This window comes from Vidua chalybeata, chromosome 3, assembly GCF_026979565.1.
Source record: "Vidua chalybeata isolate OUT-0048 chromosome 3, bVidCha1 merged haplotype, whole genome shotgun sequence".
NCBI classification, from domain to species: domain Eukaryota; kingdom Metazoa; phylum Chordata; class Aves; order Passeriformes; family Viduidae; genus Vidua; species Vidua chalybeata.
In genome coordinates, this window is record NC_071532.1 from 26,340,190 (window position 1) to 26,364,564 (window position 24,375).

The window sequence follows — 24,375 nt, forward strand, 5'->3', positions numbered from 1 at the left end:
GTGTGATTGGGACCATCTAGTTCAGCTCCCTGCAATGAGCAGGGACATCTTCAGGTAGGTCAGGCTGGTCAGAGTACTGTCCAGCCTGCCCTTGAATGTTTCCAGGGACGGGACATCCGCCTCCTCACCGGGCAAGGCGGGCCAGTGTTTCACCGCCCTAATTGTAAAAACCTTCCTCCTCTTCCTCTCTCCCATGCCCTTCCAACTCATGCCAACCCCTCATCTTTCTTCATCTCTCTAAACCCAGCGCAACCCTTTTGGCTTCTGTGGCTGAAGACTGTTCTGTTCCGTTCCCAAAGGACTTGGCGAGAAATGAATTAATAGAGCCAGTTTCCGCGCCGTTATTTGTCGGTGCAAATTCAGTCTACAGCCGTGAGTTCCCGCGGGGTCTGACGCCGTGCCGGTGCCGGTGCCGGTGCCGGTGCCGCTCCGCCCGGGCGGAGCCCACGGCCCTGGACCGAGCGGGCGTCTCGTGGTCGCTATGGGAACGGCGGCGGGCGGGGCGCGGGGGGCGGCGGCGGCTGCGGAGCGGCGGCTCCGCTCAACTTCGGCGGAGCGGCGGCGAGAGGCGCTGCCCCGGCTGGGCGCCGGCGGCGGGACGGCAGCGGGCACCGCGGTGAGGAAGAGCAGCGGGAGGAGGAGCTGGGGACACCGCCAGCGGCGGTGGCGGCGGGCGGGGTGCCCGGCGGGGCGGAGGTGGTGCCCGGCGGAGGGGACCGCTGTCTTTGCGGCGAAGAGCCCGGGGCTGGGGTGTCCCCGTTCCCCTGTGCCGGCGGGGCGGTCATCGCCCGGCCCGAGCGGCTCCCGGTAGGGCGCGGCTGCGGCGCCTCCGCTGGAACAGCCCCGAGGCGCCGAGCCGGGGGGCACGGCCGGGGGGCGACGGGAGCGAACCCCGCGGTGCCGCCTGCAGAAAGTCCCAGTGCCCTCAAATACCTGCATTTGTTCAAAGGGCCGGCTCAGCTGCAGGGTAGAAAACGCCACAAAGTTTTCGTGTTTTGGAGGGACTTTTAAACAGGCGCCGAAGTCTGGCTGAGCCGAGAGGTGCTGGCTCTTTGCCGGCAGGCTGTGTATGTGGAGGTAGTGGACCAAGCCCTAATCGCTCAAATGCACTGCCGTAAGCCCAGCTGTTATATCTCGTCACCAGGGCTAATCCATAACCCAGTGTGGGTTTAAGCCTGCTGTGCCAGTTTAGAGGGCTTGACTTCAAGCCACGTCCTCCTCCTGGTACCCTCTCCGCTCGCCCTGGGTCCGTCTGTCCGCACGAGCAGCGGGATTGCTAGTGCCAAAGGTGAGGCGGGATGGGTGGGCAGGGAAGGGAAGGGAAGGGGGCCCGGGGCTCTCCGACAGCTCTTCCAGGCTGGGCTCGGGCACGGCTGCCTGGATCATGGATAAACACTGGGTAACTGGTTATGTAAGGACAGGCAATCGAGGAGGAAAGTATGGTTTATGCTGCCTTATGCTTATACCATTTTAAAAATCTCTCTGATTCGACACCTGCCCTACTAGGTGTCTGCAGTGTGGAAGTCAACCCCAGTGAGGTACCACGAAGGTCAGTCGGACAACTTCTGAATTATGGCAGTGGAACTAAGCATAGAACACACTGTGTTTCCTAGTGCTGATAGATTAATTAAAACCCATGTGAGGACAGCTCTATTCACCGCTCACAGAGACTGCTCTCTATGTGCCCGCAGGTGGGACATGCAGCTATTTCAGGGTGGAAAGCATGAGCTTTCCCAGAGCTGTGCCAATGCTGTGGATGATCTCGATAAAGACAGGCTTAAGTTTTCAAGCTGGAAATTTAGCATTCTCTTTTGGTTGCTAATTTTAGAACAATGTATATTTTTAAGTAGCTCCTGTCACAATGATCAAACTAGTATTCTGCAGTACAAAGAAAACTCTGCAGTGAATCAAGGCAGGGTGGGACCTGGAGGACCTTCGGTCAATATTCTTTCTGGTAGATACTGTACCTAAGGTTCAGTCCTGAACAGAAATGTACAGGTGTCTGTTAATCTGCGTTCTCACCTTATGATGCAATGAGTTACTTCTGCTTTCCCAGAAGAATCAGTCCTCAGTCTGGATGGAGAATGCACATCTCACCTGCCTGTTTTCACAGTGCTTAGTCTGGTCTTCGCCACAACATATGAATAAAAATACTTCAGAGGACCTGACGACAGGTGGAATATGCGTTTGGGTCAGAGTTTCAATCTCTTTATATAACTCTGTATAGAGTATCTGCAGTGGATGACAGTATTAGAAACTCCAATCTGTGACATTACTGCCCCTTTAATAACATTGTGTGGTTAGTAGTGGAATAGAGAAAGATGAGCTGGGGATCTCTCAGAGTTTTAATTCTGAAAGCCTTTTGTATTGGAGCCTTCCATCAGATGCTATTACAGCTTTATTGCAGAATAATTTTTTCTGGTGGTTTGAATGATTTTAATAACAGAAAAGCGCTGGGTCTGTGCTATCTTCTGAACTCTCATTTACACAGCTGAATGAATGGTGAAGAATACTTTACATCCCTCTGTCCTGACTGGAAACCTGGCTTTGTAGTCTGCAGAGATCAAAGCAAGGTATAGAATTGAAGGTGTGTTTGATCCACCATGGCAAGATCTGAGCAATATATCGGAGTTTTAATAACAAGTCAGTCAAACAAAGCAATTCATTGTGCTTTAACTTCCTGTCTTCCGTAGGTTTAGGTAACAGTTTAGTGTAAGTTGTATGACACAGTGCTTTTATGGTTGCTAGTAGAAACATTGTTTCAAGCATAAGTGAGAAACTGGCATGAAAATAGTTCTGGTTTTCAACAAAGGGAACTCATTTGCTTTCATAAGTAGACAAACTGCAAAATACTGCTCTGCTTCATGAGCAGATTTGAGTAGAACCCACCCTTTTGCTTCTGCAGATAACACAAAGATTATCTTCTGTAGAGAGTGTGAGGCATTAGGAGAGCTCCAACCTATTGGGCCCTCCTTCACTCTTTCTTTAAGACTGGATTTTTGTCTGGAGTTAATCAACAGAACTCTCATTTGTTTCAACGAGGCAAATCTGTTTTACTTTTGTGCAGCTTTGCTGTAGATCATGAAGCTGTACCTGTTAGATCAGCTACCTTTTCTCATCGTGTTTCGGTTAGTGACTGAAAACCATCTTTGTCATTCATACCTGAACTTGGGGCCCAGTTTGCTCTGAATTCTTGTTTCTTTACCTCTCTTGCAGTCAAAATGCAGATGCAAAATGCATCATATACACTAGTTTTCTAGAAGATTGACATGCTAAGAATGTATTACAAACTACACAAATGCTGGGGCGATAAGAGCAGTACTTTTAGTTTATTCTCAATTTTAAAGGCTTTCATTAAAAAAAATCCCAAAACCTTGTGAGGACTACCAGCTGTAGAAAATGTGACATATTAATGTATATCATTACTGTTGTGGTATTTCCAGAAGGCCGCTCAACCTTTCCTTTGATAGAAATAGTACCACTTTTGTTTCTTTTCTGTCCTGCAGCACCTTTGGTTCGCTCTGAATACCCTCCTGTCACGTTTACCTAGCGGTGATTTTTAGTCATGCACCTTCACTAAAGGCTTAAGTGACTTGTAACTATCTGAGGCAATGACAGCAGACAAAGAACCAGTCCCTTTCTATAGTGCTGGCAGTGCCAAGCCTGTTGGAGAAAAGTGAATGCAGAAATGGGGCTGCGTGCTGAACAGCAGCACGGCTGTCATGCTTTTTTGGGAGCGCTTGTCACTCAGGAGCAGAGCTGGGCAGCAGCAGGAGCTGTCAGCTCGGGGCAGGCAGGTCGGACCGTGAGAGCAGCCGTGCTGGGGACAGACAGGCATTGCCTGGCATGCAAGGGCGTGCTGGGTGCCACAGTGCCCTGTCACAGCTGGCTTTGCTCCTGGACACTGCTGTGAGGTGCTTTTGGCTGTCCTTAAACACCTGCAACCACGAAGACTTGACAGTAAGGTTGCCTTTAAAGCATTTGCTTCATCCCCTGCATTTCTGTTATTCAAAGCTCCTTGCTACTTGTAACAGGGATCATGTACCTGGAAACGTGTTAACCACTGTATTTTTCAATTTTTTTTTTTTTTTTTTTTTTTTTTTTTTTTTTTTTTGTGTCTATCACAACAGGGGAATCAGTGTGCTTACAAAGCAAAACACAGGTTTTCTGCTGTGGTCTATAAGCAGACTCTTGAATGTCCTCCAAAGTTCTCTCTATTCTGCAGGTCAGAATGAGGAATGCTGCTGCGATAATATAATGATATTTGCATCGCTTTTAAACTTCTTGATTGACAAGCTCTACCTACTGCTTTTTCAGCATTAAGTGCCTCATAGCATCTCAGGCTGAGGTTATAATAATTTCCACTGAAATTACAATCACGTGGCAAGTAGCTGTAAACACCTTAGCCTTCCATGTCACTGAACAAGAAAGGAGATTCCAGACAGATAGGCAGTAGAGTTCTTTGGGCACTGGTAAGGTAAAATTCTCTGTATGGAGAGAATAATGGCAAGTACCTTAAAAAAATCACAGAATATCCTGAGTTGGAAGGGACAGACAAGGATCATTGAAGTTTAACTCCTGTACCTGCACAGGACATCCTGAAGTGTCACACCATGTGCCCTAGAGAGTAGTCCAAATGGTTCTTCAATTCTGTCAGGCTGGTGCTGTGACAAATTCCTTGGGGAGCCTGTGCCAGTGCCCAAACACCCTCTGGGTGAAGAACCTTTTCCTGATATTTAACCTAAACCTGCCCTGACAACTTCAGGCCATTCCCTTGGGTCCTGTCACTGAGCACCATGGAGAAGATGTCAGTGCCTGCCCCGCTGCTTCTCCTCGTGAGAAAGGTGTAGACTGCAGTGAGGTCTCCCCTCAGTTTCCTCTTCTCCAGGCTGAACAGATCAGAAAGTGGTGGAGAAGAGAGAACAGGGATCCTTTTACAAAGCTATGGTGGGCTATTTAAATAAAATTGAGAAGGTGTTGGCAGCAGTTTCTTAGTTAGAAGTTGCTAAGATTCTTTGGAACAAAATTAAAATATCTTCATCACAAGAGAAATAGATTCTGAGGTTCATCTTTGATGCTGTTGCTACTTAATGCTACTTCATGCAGATAGAGCCAGCAGCATAGCCATGACCACAATTTCTGCCTGAGCAGCTGGTTAAACATTGTATCAGTTAGCACAGAATTCAGAGATGGGTGTAGCCAAACCAATTTCAATCTACCTATGAGTTGCAGTCCAAGCAGGTATTTGATACCTTTTGGTATCTGAAGGACACTGGACTTTCCTGGACAATGTAATCCAAATCTTACTAAAGAAGTAAAGAATTTAAAACAAATTTTAATGTGCTCTGCAGTTTGACATTATCTCTTTTCCCCGTGATTTTGTGTCTTCTAAAAAGCACAATTATGGGGACAATTTGGAGATTGGACCCACTTCGGAAAAAAATTTCCTTGTTTGTTACCCTGTGATCTGGCACGTGTGGAAAAAGGCTAAGTGGGTATCTAGCATGAGCAAATTCTGCTCTCTGACTGTAGCTATAAGGAACTACCACCCACAAGAAGGGAGGGAAGGCATTTCCCAGCTCCTTAGCCCAGTTTGTTGGCATGCTTTGACTGGATGATGATGGATTTTTTGGAAATCTGTCTACAGCTGAGTGACAGCCTTTCTATTGACATCACTGGATTATGGATTAGGCTTCTATCATGTAACTCCTTTAAGGCTTCTCCTTCTGCTCCTACATAATCACCACACCCCTAAGATCCTTGAGAATCACACAGGATTGTCAGCAGCACTCCTGGGCTGTGAAGGCAAAGAAAAGCCACATGGGATTTGTGAAACAGAGGACATACCTCTACAGAGAGTCCTATTCTACTCTTATTTTTTTTTTTCAAAATGCACATTTCCCACCCTCTGCATACTCCTCTCCTATCCTGGAGGGCACTACAAGCTGGGGGCCAGGAAAAGGATCAATGGAATGAAATTTTTAATTCTCAGAAGTTGATTTTCTGTAGGCTAAACTGGCCCTGCTGATTGACTCATGGTTTACCAGAAAGCAGCCCTGCTGTAGCAAGTCTTAGCAAGTGGTGATGCAGCCTGCAAGAGCCTGAAGGAGACTGTGTCTGTCAGGTTGTATGAACAGCCTCCAGTTGGCCAAAGACCAGCCAGAGAGCAGGCCAAGGAAACAGACTCCCTTTGCTGGTAAAAGGGCTAGAAGGGCTGAAACCCTGTCTAAAGAAGGTGAAAAAACAGATAAGGCATGTGAATGTTGATATTTCTGATGATTCTTTGGTGAGTTCTCTGGAACAAGAAGAGGAAATCACATGGGGAAACATGGGACAAGATAAAAACATGGAAGATGAGGTGAAATTGTTCCGAACATGCCCTGAGAAAAGAATGGAGAAAGCTGCAAAGTACATGAGGAGAAAAACACGGGAATTGCTGACAGTGAAGAGAACAGTGTAGGAGTTTTGAAGAAGGGCAAAACTAACAGGAAACATTTGCATGAAAAACTTTCAGTGGGACTTACTAAAAATTACTAAAATTTGAATCAACCCCTCAGAGACTGTGAGGGAGAGAGAGAGAGAGAGAGAGAGGGAGAAAGCCAGGTTTTCCAGACTTTAGCATAGCTAAGGTGAAGGTATGCTTAAAACTCTGTGAGGTGGTTGGTCAGACTTGCAACCAACAGTGTGAGGGGAAGGCTTGTCTTCTAGCAGAGGTGTAGGGTCAGTGACGCCAAAGGCTCTAAAGCCAGGTCTGTTCATGGAGTGGAACTTACATAAACCCCTCGGAAATTTTGGTTGAATAACACCAGAGTAGTTCATCAACTGGATTGTATCAGCTCCCAGGATAGCTCTTAGAAGGAATTAGAAAATGGACTATTTGGGCAACAGAAAGATCTGTATTCAGCTGGGGCAATGTCTCTTTTAAAAATAATTTTAATGTGAATGCTTGCAAACTCTAAATTTGTCCTTTTCCTCAATAAGAAGGTCAGGCTGTAACTTTTGCCTTTCTTTAGTTGTCCACATCTTGCCAGTCCTTTGAGTTTTTCCACATGGGAAAGCCATTTTGAGTCAGTTAATGATTAGCCTGCCTGTGAACTTTAAATTAAAACCATCAGCCACAATTAATGGAGCCCACAGTATCTTCTGCAGGCTGCTAAGAGCAGTAGTGGGAAGAGTGGTGGCTTGTTGAGCCTGCCAAATAGAGATGGCCAGTTGCCAGCTCTCAAAAAGAGGAGATGATGGATGAGAGAAGGGGAAGGAAACAATCTCATGCAAACAGGACTCCCTTAGGAACAGCCAGCACAAGCTGCCAGTGTGCATGAAACACTTGCATGGGATTTTCTGTCATTTGAAAACAGGCCATTTCAACTGCAGGTGAGGTGCTTTCCTTCCTTTATAGTCTTCTCATCTGGAAGCAGATTCTTTTTATGGCAGTCAAGTGAAAGCCCCATATGAGAGGTATCCATGTTCCCACACCAAAAGCAATTCTGCCTTTACCAGAGCTTTCTGAAAGCTCTGGGACTGGGCAAAGCTCAGGTTCAGCAGGCCTTGGTATCAGCAGACAAGGTATCCAAAATATTTTTGGATATTCTCTGTTTATTCTCTGTAAAACTAGTGCTCGGTAAGATGGTTCTTAATGCAGAATGCCTTGCTTTGAGTGAGACCTGTAGAACTAAAAATCACATATGCAGTAAGAACAGCCCAGGATCATGCAAAATCCAAGTCTCCTTGCTCTCTTTCTCAGTCTGACCACTAAATTCCCTTCTTGCTCCTCTTCTAATGTAACAGCTGGTGATCTAGGAATAGCTGGAAGGGCACTCCTCAGCCTCACAGTTGTAATGCTTTATACTGATTTACCCCTAATGCCACTGAAGTCAGCAGAGTTAAACCAGTGTGAAACCAGGTCATAACCAGAATTAAAATACAGAAGGGCATGTTCACCTTCATCAGATAAAGGCACAAAGAGAAATAATAATGGTACCCATAGCAGCTTATGAAAATTACTGTCATCACTGAAGCTGAAAAGAAACAGAAGACTAAATTATTTACAACAGCTTGTGGCCTGTTTTGCCCCTCACTTTTGTTAGGGATACACAAGGGGTGATCAAACCAAGGAAAGGATCTTCATCCCTAATGATGTGTGATGGTGAGTGGAGGCCATCGTGTAGCAAGATCCAGGTACCCGTTGGAGTGGCAGGAGCACGGACAGCTGTCAGTGCATCAGTTCCAGCCTGAGTCTGTTCCTGTGTCTTGGCTCAGTACGCCAGAGCTCTGCGTGCTGGTGTGGGAGCTGCTGGCTGGAGTCACCCTGGCAGTGGACACAAAGGAAAGGACTGGCTGCTCCTCCTCAGAACACAGGGATGAGGCAGGGGCAGGGGTACTTGGCAGCAGCTGCTGGCTGTGACTGCTGTCACAAGGATAATCACAGCTGATGCTCCAGGCACGGGCAGTCACTGCAGCCATCTATCCTGTACAAGCACTGCAAATCAGCCCAGATGTTCCCGATCGCAGGAATGGGAGAAGATGTGCGGCCTCACACTCTGAGGTAGCTGCATCTGTGACCTGTGGAAGCTTTCAGCCCTTTTATGTCTGCCTTCTGAAGAAACTGGTATTGCTTGCTGGGAGAGGTAGGATATAGGACTAGAGAAACTAGTCCTTTGATGCAGTTTGGAAAACTTCCTGATTCTAGGAAAGTCTAAACATTAGAGCCTGAAATAATTTCAGATGTGGGACACTGTACAGACTATCCAGATTTTTGGAGCATTTTCCTTTAATGGTGTGATATATTCACATAGTATGAACATTTTTGAAAGAGAACAGGCTACTTTAGGATGCGTGAATGATGCATGGAAGCATCTTTTCCTTGCAGTCACAACAGAATCCTATTCCAGAGAGTCTGGGAGCTTGTGGCTCTCAGCTCTAGTGGGAGTACTGTGTAGTTATGAGCTTTTGGTGATTTTTATTGTCACTAAAGCCCCCAAGGTGGAAGCTTAAATGAAAAGCATATTTTTCTCCATTTCATGTGTGTCTGTGTCCCAATAGTGAGGGTTTGCTCAGGCCTGCAAAATCAGACTCTCTAATCCTTTGCCCTCGTGTTAACTTTTGACGCCATGTCCTGATTGGGCTGCTGCCAGGAGTAGCCTTTCTGTAATCCCAGCTGCAATCATTACTTGTGCCACCCCTGCTCCCCAGGGGCTCATGGAAGGGAGCAACAAGGCACGTAAGTGCACTGTGTGAAGAAACAGATGCTGTTTTTCTCCTGTTCAGCTCCCTAGTGCCTGTTTTGGATTCTATTGTGTTTAAATACAAGTACAATAGGTAATAACTTTGTTCCATGCATTGTCCTCCTGAAGGGACAACACGAAGGGATTGGCTGGGCGGGGAGTTAATTCCATCTTTTTCTGAGCTGATTGATGCAATTTGTTCTGTCCTCTAAGTGCTGGGTAACTCCCCAGCAGTAGAAACCTCTCACTTAGAAGTAATAACAGTTTAAACCGTGGTATGGTTCTGCTTCCCTTCAGAGCAGCCTCAGTTCCCTTGGCACTGGGGGTGGTGCTGAAGAAATGCTCCTGCAGCAAAGCAAACAATTGGACTTCAGCTTGTAGCCTCTGCTGCATGCAGCAACACATTTGCTAAATAATGGTTAAAGATCTGTCTGGCTTTGTAGCTCAGGCTCCTCTGAGTGCTGCCAAGGCAAGGGTGAGCTCTGCTGCTGACATTACAGCAGCAGCAGCAGCAGCAGCAGCAGCAAACTTACCCAGGTGTATTTGGTTTGTGTGGTAAGTGATGGGGGCTACAGCAGTGGCTCCTGTGCAACACTGCCAGAAACTTCCCCCATGTCTGACAAAACAAATGCCAGATGGCTCCAGCAAGGACCTACTGCTGGCCAAGGCTGAGCCCATCAGTCCAGCTGGTATCACCTCTGGGATAACAGGTCTAAGAAGGGAAAAAAATAGAAGAGCAATAGCTGCTGGGAGACAGAAGTGAGGATATGGGAGAGCAACAGCACTAAATACTCCAAGGTCAGAGCAGAAAGAGGGGCAGGAGGTGCCTCAGACAGTGGAGCAGAGATCCCCCTGAGCCCATGGGGAATCCCATGCCAGAGCAGATGGATGCCCAAATGAGGTTGTGACCCCATGGGAAGACCACAGTGGAAGAGGCTCCAGGAGGCAGGACCTCCTGGAGAGAGGAGCCCATGCTGGAGCAGGTTTGCTGGCAGGACGAGGGACCCACACTGGGCATCCTATTCCTGAAGGACTGCACTCCTTGTGAGAGACCCAGGCTGGAGCAGTTCATGAGGAACTGCAGCCCATGGGAAGGACTGACACTGGAAAAGTTCATGGAGGACTGTCCCCATGGGAGGGACCCCACACTGGAGCAAAGGAAGGATGTGAGGAGTCCTGCCCCAGGGGAGGAAGGAGCTGCAGAAACAATGTGTAGTGAACTGACCACAACGCCCATTCCCTCTCCCCTGTACTGCAGGGTGGGAGGACGTAGGGGATTTGGGAGTAAAGCAGAGCCCAGGAAGAAGAAAAGAGTGGGGCAAGGTGTTTAAAGATTTGGTTTTATTTCTCATTATCTAACTGTGATTTGATGAGTAATAAACTAATATACCCAAGTTGAGTTGTTTTGCGCCTGACAGTAATTGCTGAGTGATGTGTCTGTCCTTACTCAAACCATGAGCCTTTTAATACATTTTCTTTCTCCTGTCCAGCTGGGGAAGGGAGTGATAGAGCAGCTTTGGCAGGCACTTGGTGGGCATCAGCTTCAACCCACTGCACCAGGTCACTTAATCCTGCCTCCTCTCTAAGGATCACCTGGCTTGAATGTAGCACCCAGTAATCCTTTGACTCCATGTGTTGAGTTTTTACAGGTAGGGTTGCTGCAAGGTCGTGCCCTCCCATGAGGGTTCAGCCAGGCGAGCCCAAGCCCCATGCGTGGGCAGGAGACTGCTTCCCCAGCCCAGCCTGGAGGAAGCAATGCATCCTTGTAACCTGACTTCAGGTGTAAGGACTGTGACTCATTTTAATTACATGCTGAGCGGAAGCTGAGGGAGACAGTGCCTCTTCACCTTCTGCCTCACCCTCTGAGCAAGCTGGCTGCTGCAAGTGAGATTTCTCAAGGTGCCCAGCACCAATTATTTCCAAGTGGTTATCCAGTAGCGATTTTAACAGACTGTAGGGGTGTGGAGGGAGGAATGTTCTCAGCTGAGGTGTGTTGATGATGGATGGCACTATTCTTTTTCTCTCCCTCTCTACCCTCAACCCACTCCCAGCAAAGACACACAGAGCATTATGTCACTGGCATCCTGGTTCAGGTGGAATGAGCCCCCAAACCGCATTTCCCAGAGGAACCCCACAGAAATGGTGGTTGAAACGCTCATGATGGAGCTGAGCTGGCAGATCAAGCAGGCAGAGAAGCAGCAGCGGGAGCGGGAGAACGAATACCGCAAGATCAAGACTGGCGTGGACTACGGCTGGCTGGTCAGCTACCCAAAGCAGAGCTACGATATCAGCCCCGGAGAACGGCTGCAGCTGGAAGACATGTGCACCAAAATACATCCTTCCTACTGTGGGCCTGTCATACTCAGGTACAGTAAAAGATGGGATGATAAAGAGCTTTCCTTTCCCCCTTTCCTCTTTATGATGTGTGAGGAGAGAGTGAGAGTTGCTAGGACCAACAGAACCAAAACTTGGCATCCTGTACCATGAGTCATGCTAGGATAGTGTCCTCGTGAAAGAAGGGAAATCTAATGATTTAAGTCAGTTTAACACAACATCATTTGCCATTTCCCTCTGACATTGGCTTGAGTACTTTATGCTCCTGAGTAGCCAGAGCAGCTTTACCTTACCTGATGAGCAGGTACCATCTCAGTATTGTGACAGCTTTTTTTTTTTTTTTTTTTTTTGCTTCAGACTTTAGAATCTTAGAGAAACTGAGGTTTAAAGGGACCTCTAGAGGGATGTACTTCCACCTCCTACTTGGAGTAGGACCACCTTCAAAGTTAGATCATGCTGCTTAGGGCCTTGTCCTGTCTACTGTTGAATATTTCTGAGGGCAGAGGTTCCACAGCCTCTGAACAACCTCCTTTGGTGTTTCTCCCCACTCACTGGAGCCTTCATTCCTGGATTTAAGCTGTCCAGCAGGTCTATTGAGGCACTTGTCCCCAGTGTCCAAACTAGCCTAAAAGTGCTATTATTTTTTTCAGCCTGTGAGCCAGGTGTTCCCAGAGAATGTCTCCCTTCCCTACCCTCCCTCTTCATCCTAGACATAGAGTCATGGGATGCAGGTGAGGATGAGTTGGTTTGAACAGCCAAGTGGTGCTTCTGACTTCTGCAGTATAGATGTACGCACAGCCTCTCTCGCTGTTGAGCCTTTCAAGTGCTACACTTGGGATTGCTGCCTGCCAGCTGAGTGACCTCCTGAGAAAATGCCTTTAGAAATTGATCTAAGCCTGCTGTAGCATCCAGACTAGAAGGGAAGTGTGTGGCTCTTTTCCTTTGGGGTGGCTGTTCTAAGATAAACTCTTGCACTTGGCACAGTGAACACAAACTTGGCAAAGTGAGGAACAGTGACTCTGCAGTGCACCTTAGCCAAAGCAAAATTGTGAAATGGGCCTTTATAATCAACTTCCCCTGTTCCAACATGTTCTCCAGTTGGGATTAGAGTGAACACAGTCCTTACAGGACATACAAAAGAGGACTCTCAGCACCCTGCAGTCCCTCACTGCATATGCTGGCTCCTGTTTTCCCTTGAACAAATTAATCTATGGCCTCTGAATTGCAACTGTAAAAGTGCTGGAAATAGCTGGTCCTCTGTCTTACAGTGGATGTAGCCAGGAAAGAATGCCAAGATTACCTCTCTAGCCCTCATCTTCCCTGGGGCTGAACCTTGGAAGCAACCTGGCACATAGAGCCTTGGCTCTTGCAAAGGTTGTCATGATGGCAGAATTTGGGATCATTCAGTGACCAAGACCTCTCCAGTGAAAATTTGCTGGGAACAGCACCTGCCTTGTAGTTGTGTAACTCCAAGCTATGCTGTAAACAAGCCACTTCAAACCCTTGGGATTCAGAGCTATCTTTCCCATCCCCAGGGCCCCTGAGCAAGGCCTGTCTTGCTAACAGGTTATTTCCATGACAGCAGGCTTCGGTTGCTGGAGCAGAGAGGCCCCAAAGTTCATTCTCTTCAGGAAAGTATTAGCCTGAGCCATATACAACTTGCTGCTCTGCTATTTTTTGTTGGGTTTTTTTTTTTAATTAAGACAGATTGTGCAAGATGTATGATTTCAGTGCAGCTTGTAACAATTGTTCACTGTTGTTCAGGATTCAGCATACTGATGGCAGTAGATAAATGTACTCAACATTAGTGGACTCTGTGTAGGCATGATTGAAAAAGGCTAAAACCATCCTCTTAAAACTCCTCTTACAAATAGGGTGCTGTCATTAATTGTATTACACTATGATTCGAGAAGTGGCATGTTTTACAGAGCTTGCATGGTTAGCAGAGTCACACTAAAACAAACCCTGAGGATTTCATAACCTTTGTTGGTTCAATTCTGTGACTGAGAAGGGACTATCAGAGCCACAAAAATGGTGGAACTGGATTGTGTCAAAGGTCTGGCTGATCTGATGAGCAGTCTGTATGTGACAGAGTGGCCAGTGGCATCGGTGTAAAGCAAAGAGGAAGGAAAAAAGACAAGGAAGCAAATCCAACAGGAAGGGCAATTACACTTCATATATAGCATCCAACTTCCCATGCCTTGGAACTGGGAGACTTTTGGAGCCACAAGTGGACCTTCTATCCATAACTGGCCATTGTGGCTTTTTCTTTCAGTTGTTTAGGTTGTGGAGGCCTTTCTCTTTTTGAACACATGTAAATGTATAACATTTTGGCGCCCTGTGGCAGAGTTCCGCTCCTGAACTACAACTCTGTTACAAAAATCAGTGTTTACCTTAAGTTAATGTGTCCTAATTTTATTTGATAATCCTTTCATCTTGTGTTGGAAATGTTAGGAGTTGACCCCTCTTTTTTTCTGCCTTCAAACTGAGAGCTCTGTCATTCAATGGAATTTTCATTGCTGATGAGGAAACAAAGAAAAAGAATGGGGCTTGCCATGTTAGGAGGTGAAAATATACAGGAGAAAGAAAAAAAAAAAAAAAAAAGAAAGAGCCTGCAATTTAAATGAAAGACAGCCAAAATTGGATAAATTCTCTTTTCAGAAAGTGAGATAAGATGGAGATTTTAGTAACTTCCCCAAAATTCCACAAGATGAGTATAATAGGAATCCAATGAAACCTCCACATTTCCAGTGAAGTACTTTAATAATAAGATCATTGCAGTGATGATGTTTTCTCTCAAGTACTCTGTGACTTCCTAATACATAGCAGCTTTTAGAAAAATCTTCCACCAAAATAAAGTTTGTGAGCTTGCACTGGGAAATTCAAATGTAGAGCATGTACCCTACCAAAGTCCTTGGTTCTGACTGAAATAGTAAGCTTTATCCTTTCCCTTCCATTTTAGATATTTGAAGAGCTGAGGTCCTTTTTGAAGTCCTTTTTGCACTCAACAAGCACGTAATTCTTAAATAACACAAGTAGCTGGCATCTTGCAAGACTGCTGAGTTTGTTTTGTTTGTGTCATCCAAGGTCTCCTTCTTTGTGAGACTCTGAGTTCAGAGTCAAAGCCAGAACAAAACATTTTCATATGAGTTGTCAGGGATGTCACTTTGTTGTCTAAAGGTCTAAATGATTATCCAAATTGTTCTTTTCTGTGGGTATGGGCTCATTTACTGAGAGGCAAAGTTTCTCCAAATTTGTTTCTTTAGAAGTGGAAGCGGCTGGAAAGGAGCACTTCACAAATGAAAGGGTTTTTTTTTTCAGATCCAGATTGCCTATTTTGTATTTTGGGTCAATAGAAACTTCTCTTTGAGGCTCTTGGAATTCTGGAAGGATTCAAATACACTGCAAATAGCATCAGATATGTGGAGACTGATTCACCTCATGCAAATAAAGCCTTTGCATTCAGGAGAACTTAGCTTTAGGTTACTGGGTTAGAGATTGCTGCTAAAATTAAAATTGAATCCTGGAGCCAGCGAAGGAAATGACAGTGAGTTTGGTGAGGCCTGTAGTACTTAACTGCCGTGGTTAAACTGAATAAGTAGAATAGTATGTTGCCAGTAAAAAATGCTAGATTTTTCCCATCTTTACTCAGAGCTTTAACCCTAGTCAGAGCTAGTTAAAGTCTGTTTAATTTCTTTCAGTTTCAGCAAAAGTGAAACAGTTAGTTTCTGTCCTCCTGTGCCCAGAGGGAAATGAAAAACTCCCTAGTATGGAAATGTAAACCTGCATTTTGATGATCTGAGTTGTTATCAATATCACAGGCTAAGGACTGTAGTTTTATAAGGCTTGTGTATAGCTGAAGTGGCCTTCCTAGTAAGACTTAATGTAAGACATGACTAAAATCAGAAATGGGTTTATTTACAATTACAAGCTTAAGTTTGAGGTGATGTGACATGAGTGTTGCAATTAGTGTGAATGCTGTAATTCTTTGGGAGTCAAGGAGCCTTCTCTAGCAAAGCTGTTCATAGTTTTACCCTATAACCAGAATTCCTGCTCAAAATATAGATTCAGGAGTCAGCAGGTAATTATTAGCATTAAGCAACCCCATGTTTTCTTTGACTGACTAAATCTACTTAGAGCTCCCCATTCAGACGGGCACTCAGGAATACCCTGAACTATAAGCATATTGTTTAAATCCATGTACTTTTATTGGATTTAACAGGTCTTTAAAGTTCAGGCTGTACTTAGGGAACCTACTGAATGGGGGACCTGCAGAATAACACAGGCAGGTGATAGTGCTTTAAAAAGCAGTGCCAGTATGAGCCAAGCACAGCAGGATTCTTGAAATCTGCCCTATAAAGCAATGAAAGGGTCACAACTTAAAGAACAAATTTGTTTGAACTGTGATTCAAACACTGCCTGGACTGGGGAATGTGCTCATCCCTGTGTATGCCTATTCATCCTCCCCAGATCTGTGCTGGTTCAAGGTGAGGTTTTGTCACGTCTCAGACTGTGTGACGTGCATGATTTATTCCAGGAGAGCTACCAGCAGTTCCGTAGCTTGAACCACAAATAAGATAGAGAGGTCTGCTTTTGTGATGAGTAAGGAAACCCTGTTGAGGTGTTTCTGGATGTGGTTGTGCAGTTGCCTAGTTTGAAACTATCCCATGCAAAAGAGTAAGGGTGTTAAGCTCTGCTGGAAGACAGCTGAGCCTTGTGCAATTTTGTGTTCTTAACCCCACTGAGCAGCTTTATGTGGAGTTTGTTTCCCAAGATACAAGGCTATAGTCCTTGATTCCAGTGGTTTTCTGGTTTTATATACTGGGTGTTCTATGTAGAGAGCAGACTGCTGGAGCATCGAGCACATCAACTGGTGTTCACTGATACCTAAGGAAGATGGTTTTGGTTATATGTAGGTACCTGCAGCAAAAACATCTTTTTTTTTTCTGATACACAGACTGGTTTAGCTGGAGCTCAGCCCTGATAACTTGTCCATCTTTTCTGTTGAGAAATATTTGTGATGTGCACTCCTTTAGGACTTCCTATATGAGCTTGGGCCTTACACAAATGTGCTGATACTGAAGTTAGGTGGGCATTAATAAAGGGGTGAAGTTAGTTCATCCTGTTAGGGGAGAGAAAAGGATCCCCTTTCCCTTCTCCATCAGAATCAGGGTGACTTTCCATTGTGTGACTGGCAGACAGTCTTTTGGATTGCTTTGTTTCTTAGACCTGCTCAAATCCTTATGAAGTAATTTTGGTGTTGGTCCTGAAAAGTTAGAGGTAAATCTTAACAGCAGAGTTGACAAAATTAAGCTAAGAAGAGTGCAAACAGTCAGATAGCTGTGCAGGTGGAAAGCTACCCTGATTCCAGAAAACTATTTCAGCTGGATTGGTTGGGAGTGTTATCAGCAACACAGGGCATTAGCATTAGAGCTCTCTGCTCAGGGGGTATATTTGCTGTCATTTCATCCATTTCCCCTCTCGTACCCACAGCCAGGCACTGGCCCAGTAATAGCCTGATACGTGCTGCTCCCTGCTCTGGAGCCACAATCCAGCAGTATGACACACAGCCTCTGAAAGTGGAGGCAGTGATCAGGCCTTTTGGGTGCACAATTGCCAATACAAAAGAAGAGGACGTAATTATATATATATAAAAATATGATAGCACCTCTCTTTAAAACACACATTGAGATAAAATAACAGAATGACTTATTTTAGTTCACCTCTGCAGTGGAAATCCTTTGAAGCTGCTTTCCCTGGTATAATAATAAGAATGTTGTGAAGACTTGAGTTTCTATGGACTTACCTGTCTATGCTTCAAAGAGGATAAAGGGAAAAATGTACTTATTGTGAAAACTGTATTTTGGGCTCTTTGATAATGCAACTGAAGTGCCTCCTCAGAAGGCAGAAAGGAAGTTTGCGATGTCCAACAAATCCCAGTTCCTGCTGTTGTCTGCTAACCCTCAGCAAGAGATGATCTCTTCCCCTTCCAGGCTCTGCACAATTCAGTTTGGCATCACTGTGTCAGTACTTAAATAACCAGCATGAACTACTGCACCTCAGAGGTTTTTTGCACCCAAATGTCCAAAGTTTTGAGGTTTTTGGTGAGGGGGCAGAGGAGGGAGATTAGGAATTCATCCAAAACAGCTGAAACAGTTAAGGAACATTTTGGTGACTTCGGAAGGTTTTGTGTCAAACTGCTCTGGCTTGACGCTGGAAGGGACCGGTGCTTCTGCTGACACCAAGTTCCCTCAGCAAGCAACACTGGTGTCTCCACAACTGTACCTGTAGCTGCTAGTACTTGCTGGGGGAGAAATATCTGGGATACAGCAGGGTGTCAAGATGTGTGGCCAATTTCAGGCCTCCACAGTGGGAGTCAAAGTACATAAACATACAAAAAGTCTTTCTGCTTTCTCTTTGGCTTGCTTTCTGTCCTTATTATCTTGGGTATCCTTTGGCACACCATTAAGCAATGCAATTCCATATGTGCTAAACTCCTTCTTATATTTCTAGGACTTTTCAAAAACCCAAGAGGCAACATCTTATTCTATCAGTTTCTGCTGTATTGGGCTCATTTAAATACATTCCTACTGTTTTCCATCCTTGTTCAGTTCTGTTGGAGGAAAATATCAAAATGCTTACCTTATACACTTCAGCTTCCCTGCAGTACAAATACCTAGATTTTAGTGAAGTACTAGTTTAGCTCTGTGTTTGCTTGCAGGTATAATTTTACCTTAAGAACCGATTATTTATTAGAAGAGTAGCCATATTACCATCTGTCACAAATGTGTATATTGCAGAACAATCAGAATATCTACGTGACCAAAGGGTGAGCCTTGGGAGTGGCTCCCACACTCTCCAGGTTGGGGACAATTCACCCAACAAGGTCAGGAATGGCATGATCTCTTCATTGCCCAGCCTGTGGCCCATTCAGTGGTTTCAAGAAAACTATTCTGCCCTGCATCTTATCTTCCTCACCTGCAAAATAAACAGTGGTGATTCTTCACTTCTTTGGTATTAAGCTAGGTTAATAAAATTAAAAAAAAAAACTCCATTCAGAGCTCTTTGCTGAGAAGGCACTGAAGTAATTCAGAGTTATCTACTTAGATACAGCATTGTGCTGCCAACCAAGATGTTTTAAGCTGAGCCAGTCCATTATGTTACAGAAATTCATAGGAAGATGAAACACTATGGAAAATTAAATACTGAAAGACTACCAAACAAAGTAACTGGATTTTCCTTTGTCTAGAGGTCATTGGGTATCAGGAACAAGAATGGAAAACAGGGGAAGTCATGTGGGGCTTTCCCTGGTCTACCTTGAGCTTCTGGTAAGCTGCAGTTCAGGGACTACCTTGAGCAAAGATGTGCATTTGGACAATCACGTTTAATCAGCAGTGATGGGTACAATTTCCACAAACTTATCCAATAAATTTTGTTTCTTAAGCTAGTGATAGCATTGAGTTCTGGTTTAATAGGTGTTGTGTGAAAACAGCACTTCCTTCTGTTTCAAACTTGCCTTCTAGCTTTGTTTGGTTCTCCCTATTATTTCTTGTGCTTATAAGAAACAGTGATTCATCTCTTCCTTACAATCCCTGGCTTGCTTGTGATTTTAGAGACCTTGGGCATATCCTCATGGCCCCTCCTTGTTGTTGTTCCCTTCTGTCCAGGGAGTCCCATTTAGCAGGAAAGTGCAAGTTCCAAGCCTAGCACAGCGATTTGGCAGCAATCTGGAATTTGATGTTTTTAATCAAAGCTGTGCCTTGACTGTGCTTCCAGGTTCAGGCAAGTGGTTGCGGAGTACGAACCAGAAGCGCAGGAAGTATCCCGGCTCTTCCGCTCCGTCCTGCAGGAAGCTGCTGAGAAGATCAAAGAGGAGGAAGAGGCCAAGAAGCTTGCAAGGCAATGGAACACAAAGAACAGAACCAGCCTCTCTTTAACAACATTTAAATCTCGGTCCAGGATTTCCCCATTCATCAGTGACATCAAGACCATCTCTGAGGATGTGGAACGGGGCACTCAGCCCAACAGGAGGGTTTGGAGCATGCCAGAATTTCGGAATACCAAGGATTTCTAACTCTGTACTGAATAAGGTTTTTAGATACTGATCTTTCAAAAGCCCACTTAACCCATTTTTAACTCTACTGTTTCTTTTTTCCATCTCTCTTTTCCTGCCTGTCTCTGTCTTGGAAGCTGTGTCTGTAGTAACCGCTGCTGATGCCTGCAGTCTGTGACACCATTTATTACCAAACATGGTAGCCTTTCCTTTAACTCACTAGCTATTCAGTAACTTTAAGGACAAGGCTCACTTATTATCTCATTTTTATTACTGCTTTCTTGTGGAAAATGAATTAGTTTTGCTATGTCTGTCTTCTCCCTTTCCCCTCCAGCCTGGATGTAGTTATCTATAAAAACTTTTGGCTCAAGCTACTGAGAGCTGCTGGCTTCACCAATCTTGCTGAAAGCAAGACAGCCACTTAAATGAGTGAAGCTTGCAGGATCAGGCTTGTGAGTTAAAGCTAGTATCTGATTTGGAACTGAACTTCCTTTTCCAAATAATAGCCTTCCTCAGTGCTACAACAAACTTCACAGGTAACCTCAGCACTGCTCTTGATCCGCTTTTTTGCTGACAGTTCACAATCCAACCTGAGTAGAAACAGACCCAAGGTTTTTGAGATTAAAGACCAATCATGTTCCACAACCACCAGTTTATGCATGTTCAAGTTTCTTGGGTACTTTCTCTTTTATGCAGGCAGAACCCCCAGAACTCTGCACCTGCAGAGTAGATAGAAATTTATCAACCTGCTGTGTAGATACACAGGTGGATACATCAGTGATGTGTCAAGTGCTGTTCTGGGGCCTCAGTGCTCTGTGTTGCTGAGCTAAGCGCTCCACCTTACACCCCAGAAATAAATCAGAAATCACCCTACACCCCAGAAATTAATGTTTATGGCCAAGCCTGAAAGAGGGCTAAAGTAGTGTATCCATGTAAAGGGAAGGGTGAAGGGACTCAGCATTCATCTCCAGGGCTCTCTGTACAGTGACAACAGTTGAGATCATGTGAACTTTTTGCTGCTGTGACAGAAGTGCTTTGGCAGATGAAGGTTCTTCTGAGACCTTGAAGAGACAGGAAAATGCCACAAAGGAAAAGCTGCTAAGGCCCTAACTCAGCATCAGCAGGGAGAACTCTCACAACAGCAGGGCACTCTGTGAAAGTCAAGTGCCCTGCAGAGAACCCAAGGACTAGGATGCTTTGTGGTGACCAACAGAAGCTGGGGAACGAAGAGAGGGATTTGCTTGGATGACCGGCTTTTGGGGAATCGTCTCAGTGGGGTATAGCCTCCTGGAGGACCCTGTAGCTTTTTTGTTCTTTTGTCCGTTTCCAGCTATTTTTCCCTGAGGATCTTTGCAACAGCATGTGGGTTCTACAGCCAAGATTCAAACCCTTTGAAGCTGTGCCAACTCTGGGAAGAATTCCAGCACATGAAATCTATCCTAGACTAGAAATGTGCAGCTTCTTCCAGAGATGGAGGCAGCATAAAACAAAGATCAAGATCAACCCCCTAAGAGCTCTCTGAGACTGGGATTCTGACTCTTCCACTCTCCCCTCTGCGCTATGTAAGATTGAAGACAAGGCTTTCTTACTAGCACAGGCTGCAGTCTCTGTCCTTTGGTAAACATTGCTGCCAGCAACCCTCCTAGGGACAGAGAGCAGCTCACTTTTAATCAAAAAGTCAGGGCTTCCAAATACGGCATCCAGTTTGGGACAGGCTATTCCAAGTTTAGGTCAATGAGGGAGAGTTTAAAGCCTTCTGACAATGAGCTTAGTGTTTTTCAGCCATATGTCCTTGTGAAGTAATGTGACTGTGTATCTGAAGTAAAAACCAAGGCTAGACATACTCAGCATAACCTTAGGATCTCTAACAAGAGGTCGCCACAATTAGCAGAAACAATTCTTGTTTGGAAAAGAGTCAGCCATATTTTTTTTATATATTTGCAAGCCATTGTACGGTACTGAAGACTGAGAGGAGTTCATGAATTTCATGCTGCAGCTCTCTATTCATTTTATTTGCACTTTTGTTCTGTTTGACACCTTCAGTATTGACCACATGGATGCGATGTTTGATGGACTGCTGGGAGACACAGGACCTTCTGACACACTGCCACAAAGCTCTTTGTTACAGCACTGTGTCAGTAGCATGCTCACTCTTTCTTAAGGAGAATCAGCAGTAAGTACCTTCCCTGCAGCAATATACTAAGCCAAGGAAATCACTGACGGTGTTCACACTATCACAGTAGCCTGTGATTGTGCTGTGTCCTTCATTAACAACTTCCAGCTGGCAGACACCATTCTCATGCAGCCAAGGAGACAGATCTGACCTTTGGTCAAAGCCCTGCATGTTATGGAGGCCAGGCTGTGGCAGTGCTTGTGACAGCTGTTTTGCCTCAACTTACCTATCATTTATAATTCCACAATAAAACATAATCCCAACTCTTGAACAGTATCACTCTCCGTGTACCACTTCTGGAAGTTACACTGGTTTCATAGTAGGAGCTGATGGTAGAGGGATATTCAGATACCAAGCTATGAGAGATCTATTCTTACTCCACGCTATCTAGTATTCTTACAGGGGTAGAAGTAGTACCCTGCTTACCTGCAGCCAGCTGCTTGGAGTCTGACTGTGAGCTCCTGCATTGTGTATGCAGTAGCAGGTACTGAAGCAGAGCTGGGAGGTGATCAGGGTGCACGACTTCTGCACTGCTTCTGGTGCTCATTTTTCTTAGAAATGCTGTACACTGAACCTTAAATGATCCTTTGGTCTCAGCATGCAGCAACAACTATGCACTCATGTTTGCCTTGTCCTAATTCCACATTTGGCATGGCTAAATTAGTGTCAGTTCAAATGAGGAGCAGGAAACTCCTGACTCTCCCCACCTACTGTGCTATGGTCCATGGCACTGGGCACACACAGCAGGCTAACCAGATTGTTTCTGGCTAAAGCAAACCCAAATGATCCATTGCAGGTGGCTCATAAACCATAAATCTTGACTAATGGTGGTCTGAAACAAACTCTCATGAAACTTGTATAGTGTGAAGATCAGGTCCTCATTGATAACTGTCTGACTCCACAGCTCTGCTCCTCCTGAGCTGCACTACTTGCTAGTGTAGAAAAAAAAACCAAAAAAATCTTGATGAGACCCTCTCATCTGTTTTTAGCACCTCCTGAGAGCTCATCCTGTGTGTTAAGGAGAATGAAACGTTAACTATCAGCACATCATCACTAACAAGCAGAAATGAACCAACAAGAATCATTCTAAATCTTCAAACATTCCTTCAGAACTGAGCAAGGATTTTGGTATCAGCTCAGAGCATCACTGTTGCCCCATTGCTGACAGTGTTGTGCTGTCCAAAGGACATTGTCACACCCAGGAAAAAGCAGTCCTAGACTTACTATACCTGCTAATAAGTAATGGCAGCAGCTCAGCCACACTGCTCAGCTTCCAGGGGCTGGCACTCCTTAGAGCCACTACTCTCCTGAGGGAGGCTGTGCAGCCCTGCTCCTGTGGCTTCTAGAGATGAGCCTGGGCACAGGCTGTGCCAGCCAGAAAGGATGTGCAGGCAGGAGCTGAGGTTCCTCACCCACAGGAGCACAGAGTTCAGGCAGCTGTCATGCCATGGGGAACTGGAATAAGCTCTGAGGGAAATACCTGACTGCTGACACTGCACTGTTTATACATTTCAACACGGAACCTTGGAGAATTAAAGCAAAGCTGTGGAATATAAACCAATTTATTTGTACTTGTTGTCTTTAATTAAAGGTCTCCTGAAATATAATCTGTCTATATCTAGCCAAACACAACAGCTGTTCCAATGCCCTACTGTGTATGTATCAAAGCAGGAAGGCATGAATCAAAGGTAAAGGCACTTGATCTAAACAAAAAAACCTCCATCCTCTCTCTACAGGCTACACATGCAACTGCCCACCTTCTATCTTGCTACCTCTACAATCAGATCTCAAGATATAAGGTGATAAATAAGCAGGATTAAGCAATTGCAAAGGTCTGAAGTTCTCTGAAGCTGCATGGTCTGCAGATACAACCTTGAATTGAAGTCTTCATCAACATCAGCGTGCTTCCGAGCACGTCTTACATTAACCAGTATTACCACAAAATGAGATGATATGAGAGACAAAATGGGTGTTTTGTCTTCAGATACTTTTGAGTCACTCTGTTGATTCCATACATGATCCTGTGTACTGGAACACTTTAATATCAGCAGATGGCCCCAGATGGCTCAGGACTCCCTGTGCTAAGCATCATATATACAAAGCATGCATGTTTTAAACAAAAGGGAACAATTTTTTCCCCACGTGAGGTATTGCTGAAGCATGAATTGCATTGCTTAGCACATTCTGCACATCAGACAGATGAGTGGTTCCAAAAGGGGACTGTGTGAGTACAGGGGGTTAGTAAACCACAGTGCTCTAGACACACCCAATAGCACAGAGGTACTGCTTGCCAGAAGCTGTGGACAAGCAAATCTGTGTTGTTGCTTACATGACTTCCCCCAGACGCTGCTATAGGCCTCTCCAGAAGGAAAACTACAGTCTGACTGAATGGCCACTCTGATATTCCTGTGTCCTGCTGCACCTCCCTGCTAAAGGATATGGCACTGTAGTTTTGCCCAAGAAGCATTCTTAGAAGAACTGGACTGCGTCAGTCACAGCTTCCTTGGTTGTGCCCTGCAATAGAGGAAGGGCTATTAGACCTCCTTCAGTTCCACCCACCTGTGCCAGGCAGAGACATCATAATTTCAGTG

At 45.2% G+C, this 24,375-nt stretch overlaps 1 protein-coding gene across 2 annotated transcripts; it reads left to right on the top strand.

The window, feature by feature from the left end:
* The first annotated feature begins 535 nt into the window (after positions 1-535).
* On the top strand, positions 536-23,391 carry RD3 (RD3 regulator of GUCY2D). Of its 2 annotated transcripts, XM_053939071.1 has the most exons (4): positions 536-616; positions 1,145-1,288; positions 11,276-11,590; positions 19,335-23,391. In XM_053939071.1, exons 3-4 carry the CDS (start codon positions 11,295-11,297, stop codon positions 19,630-19,632), a joined length of 594 nt encoding a protein of 197 aa, XP_053795046.1. In that variant the 5' UTR covers positions 536-616; positions 1,145-1,288; positions 11,276-11,294; the 3' UTR covers positions 19,633-23,391. The 2 variants fall into 2 exon arrangements, with proteins under 2 accessions (XP_053795046.1, XP_053795047.1); XM_053939072.1 differs by lacking the exon at positions 1,145-1,288 and having other exon boundaries at positions 539-616.
* The last annotated feature ends 984 nt before the right edge of the window (positions 23,392-24,375 follow it).

Excerpts from the sequence above, each read along its gene's own strand:
- RD3 (XM_053939071.1), top strand. The coding sequence starts at position 11,295 with ATGTCACTGGCATCCTGGTTCAGGTGGAATGAGCCCCCAAACCGCATT. Across the intron at positions 11,591-19,334 it reads TGTGGGCCTGTCATACTCAG|GTTCAGGCAAGTGGTTGCGG; the intron begins GTACAGTAAAAG and ends CTGTGCTTCCAG.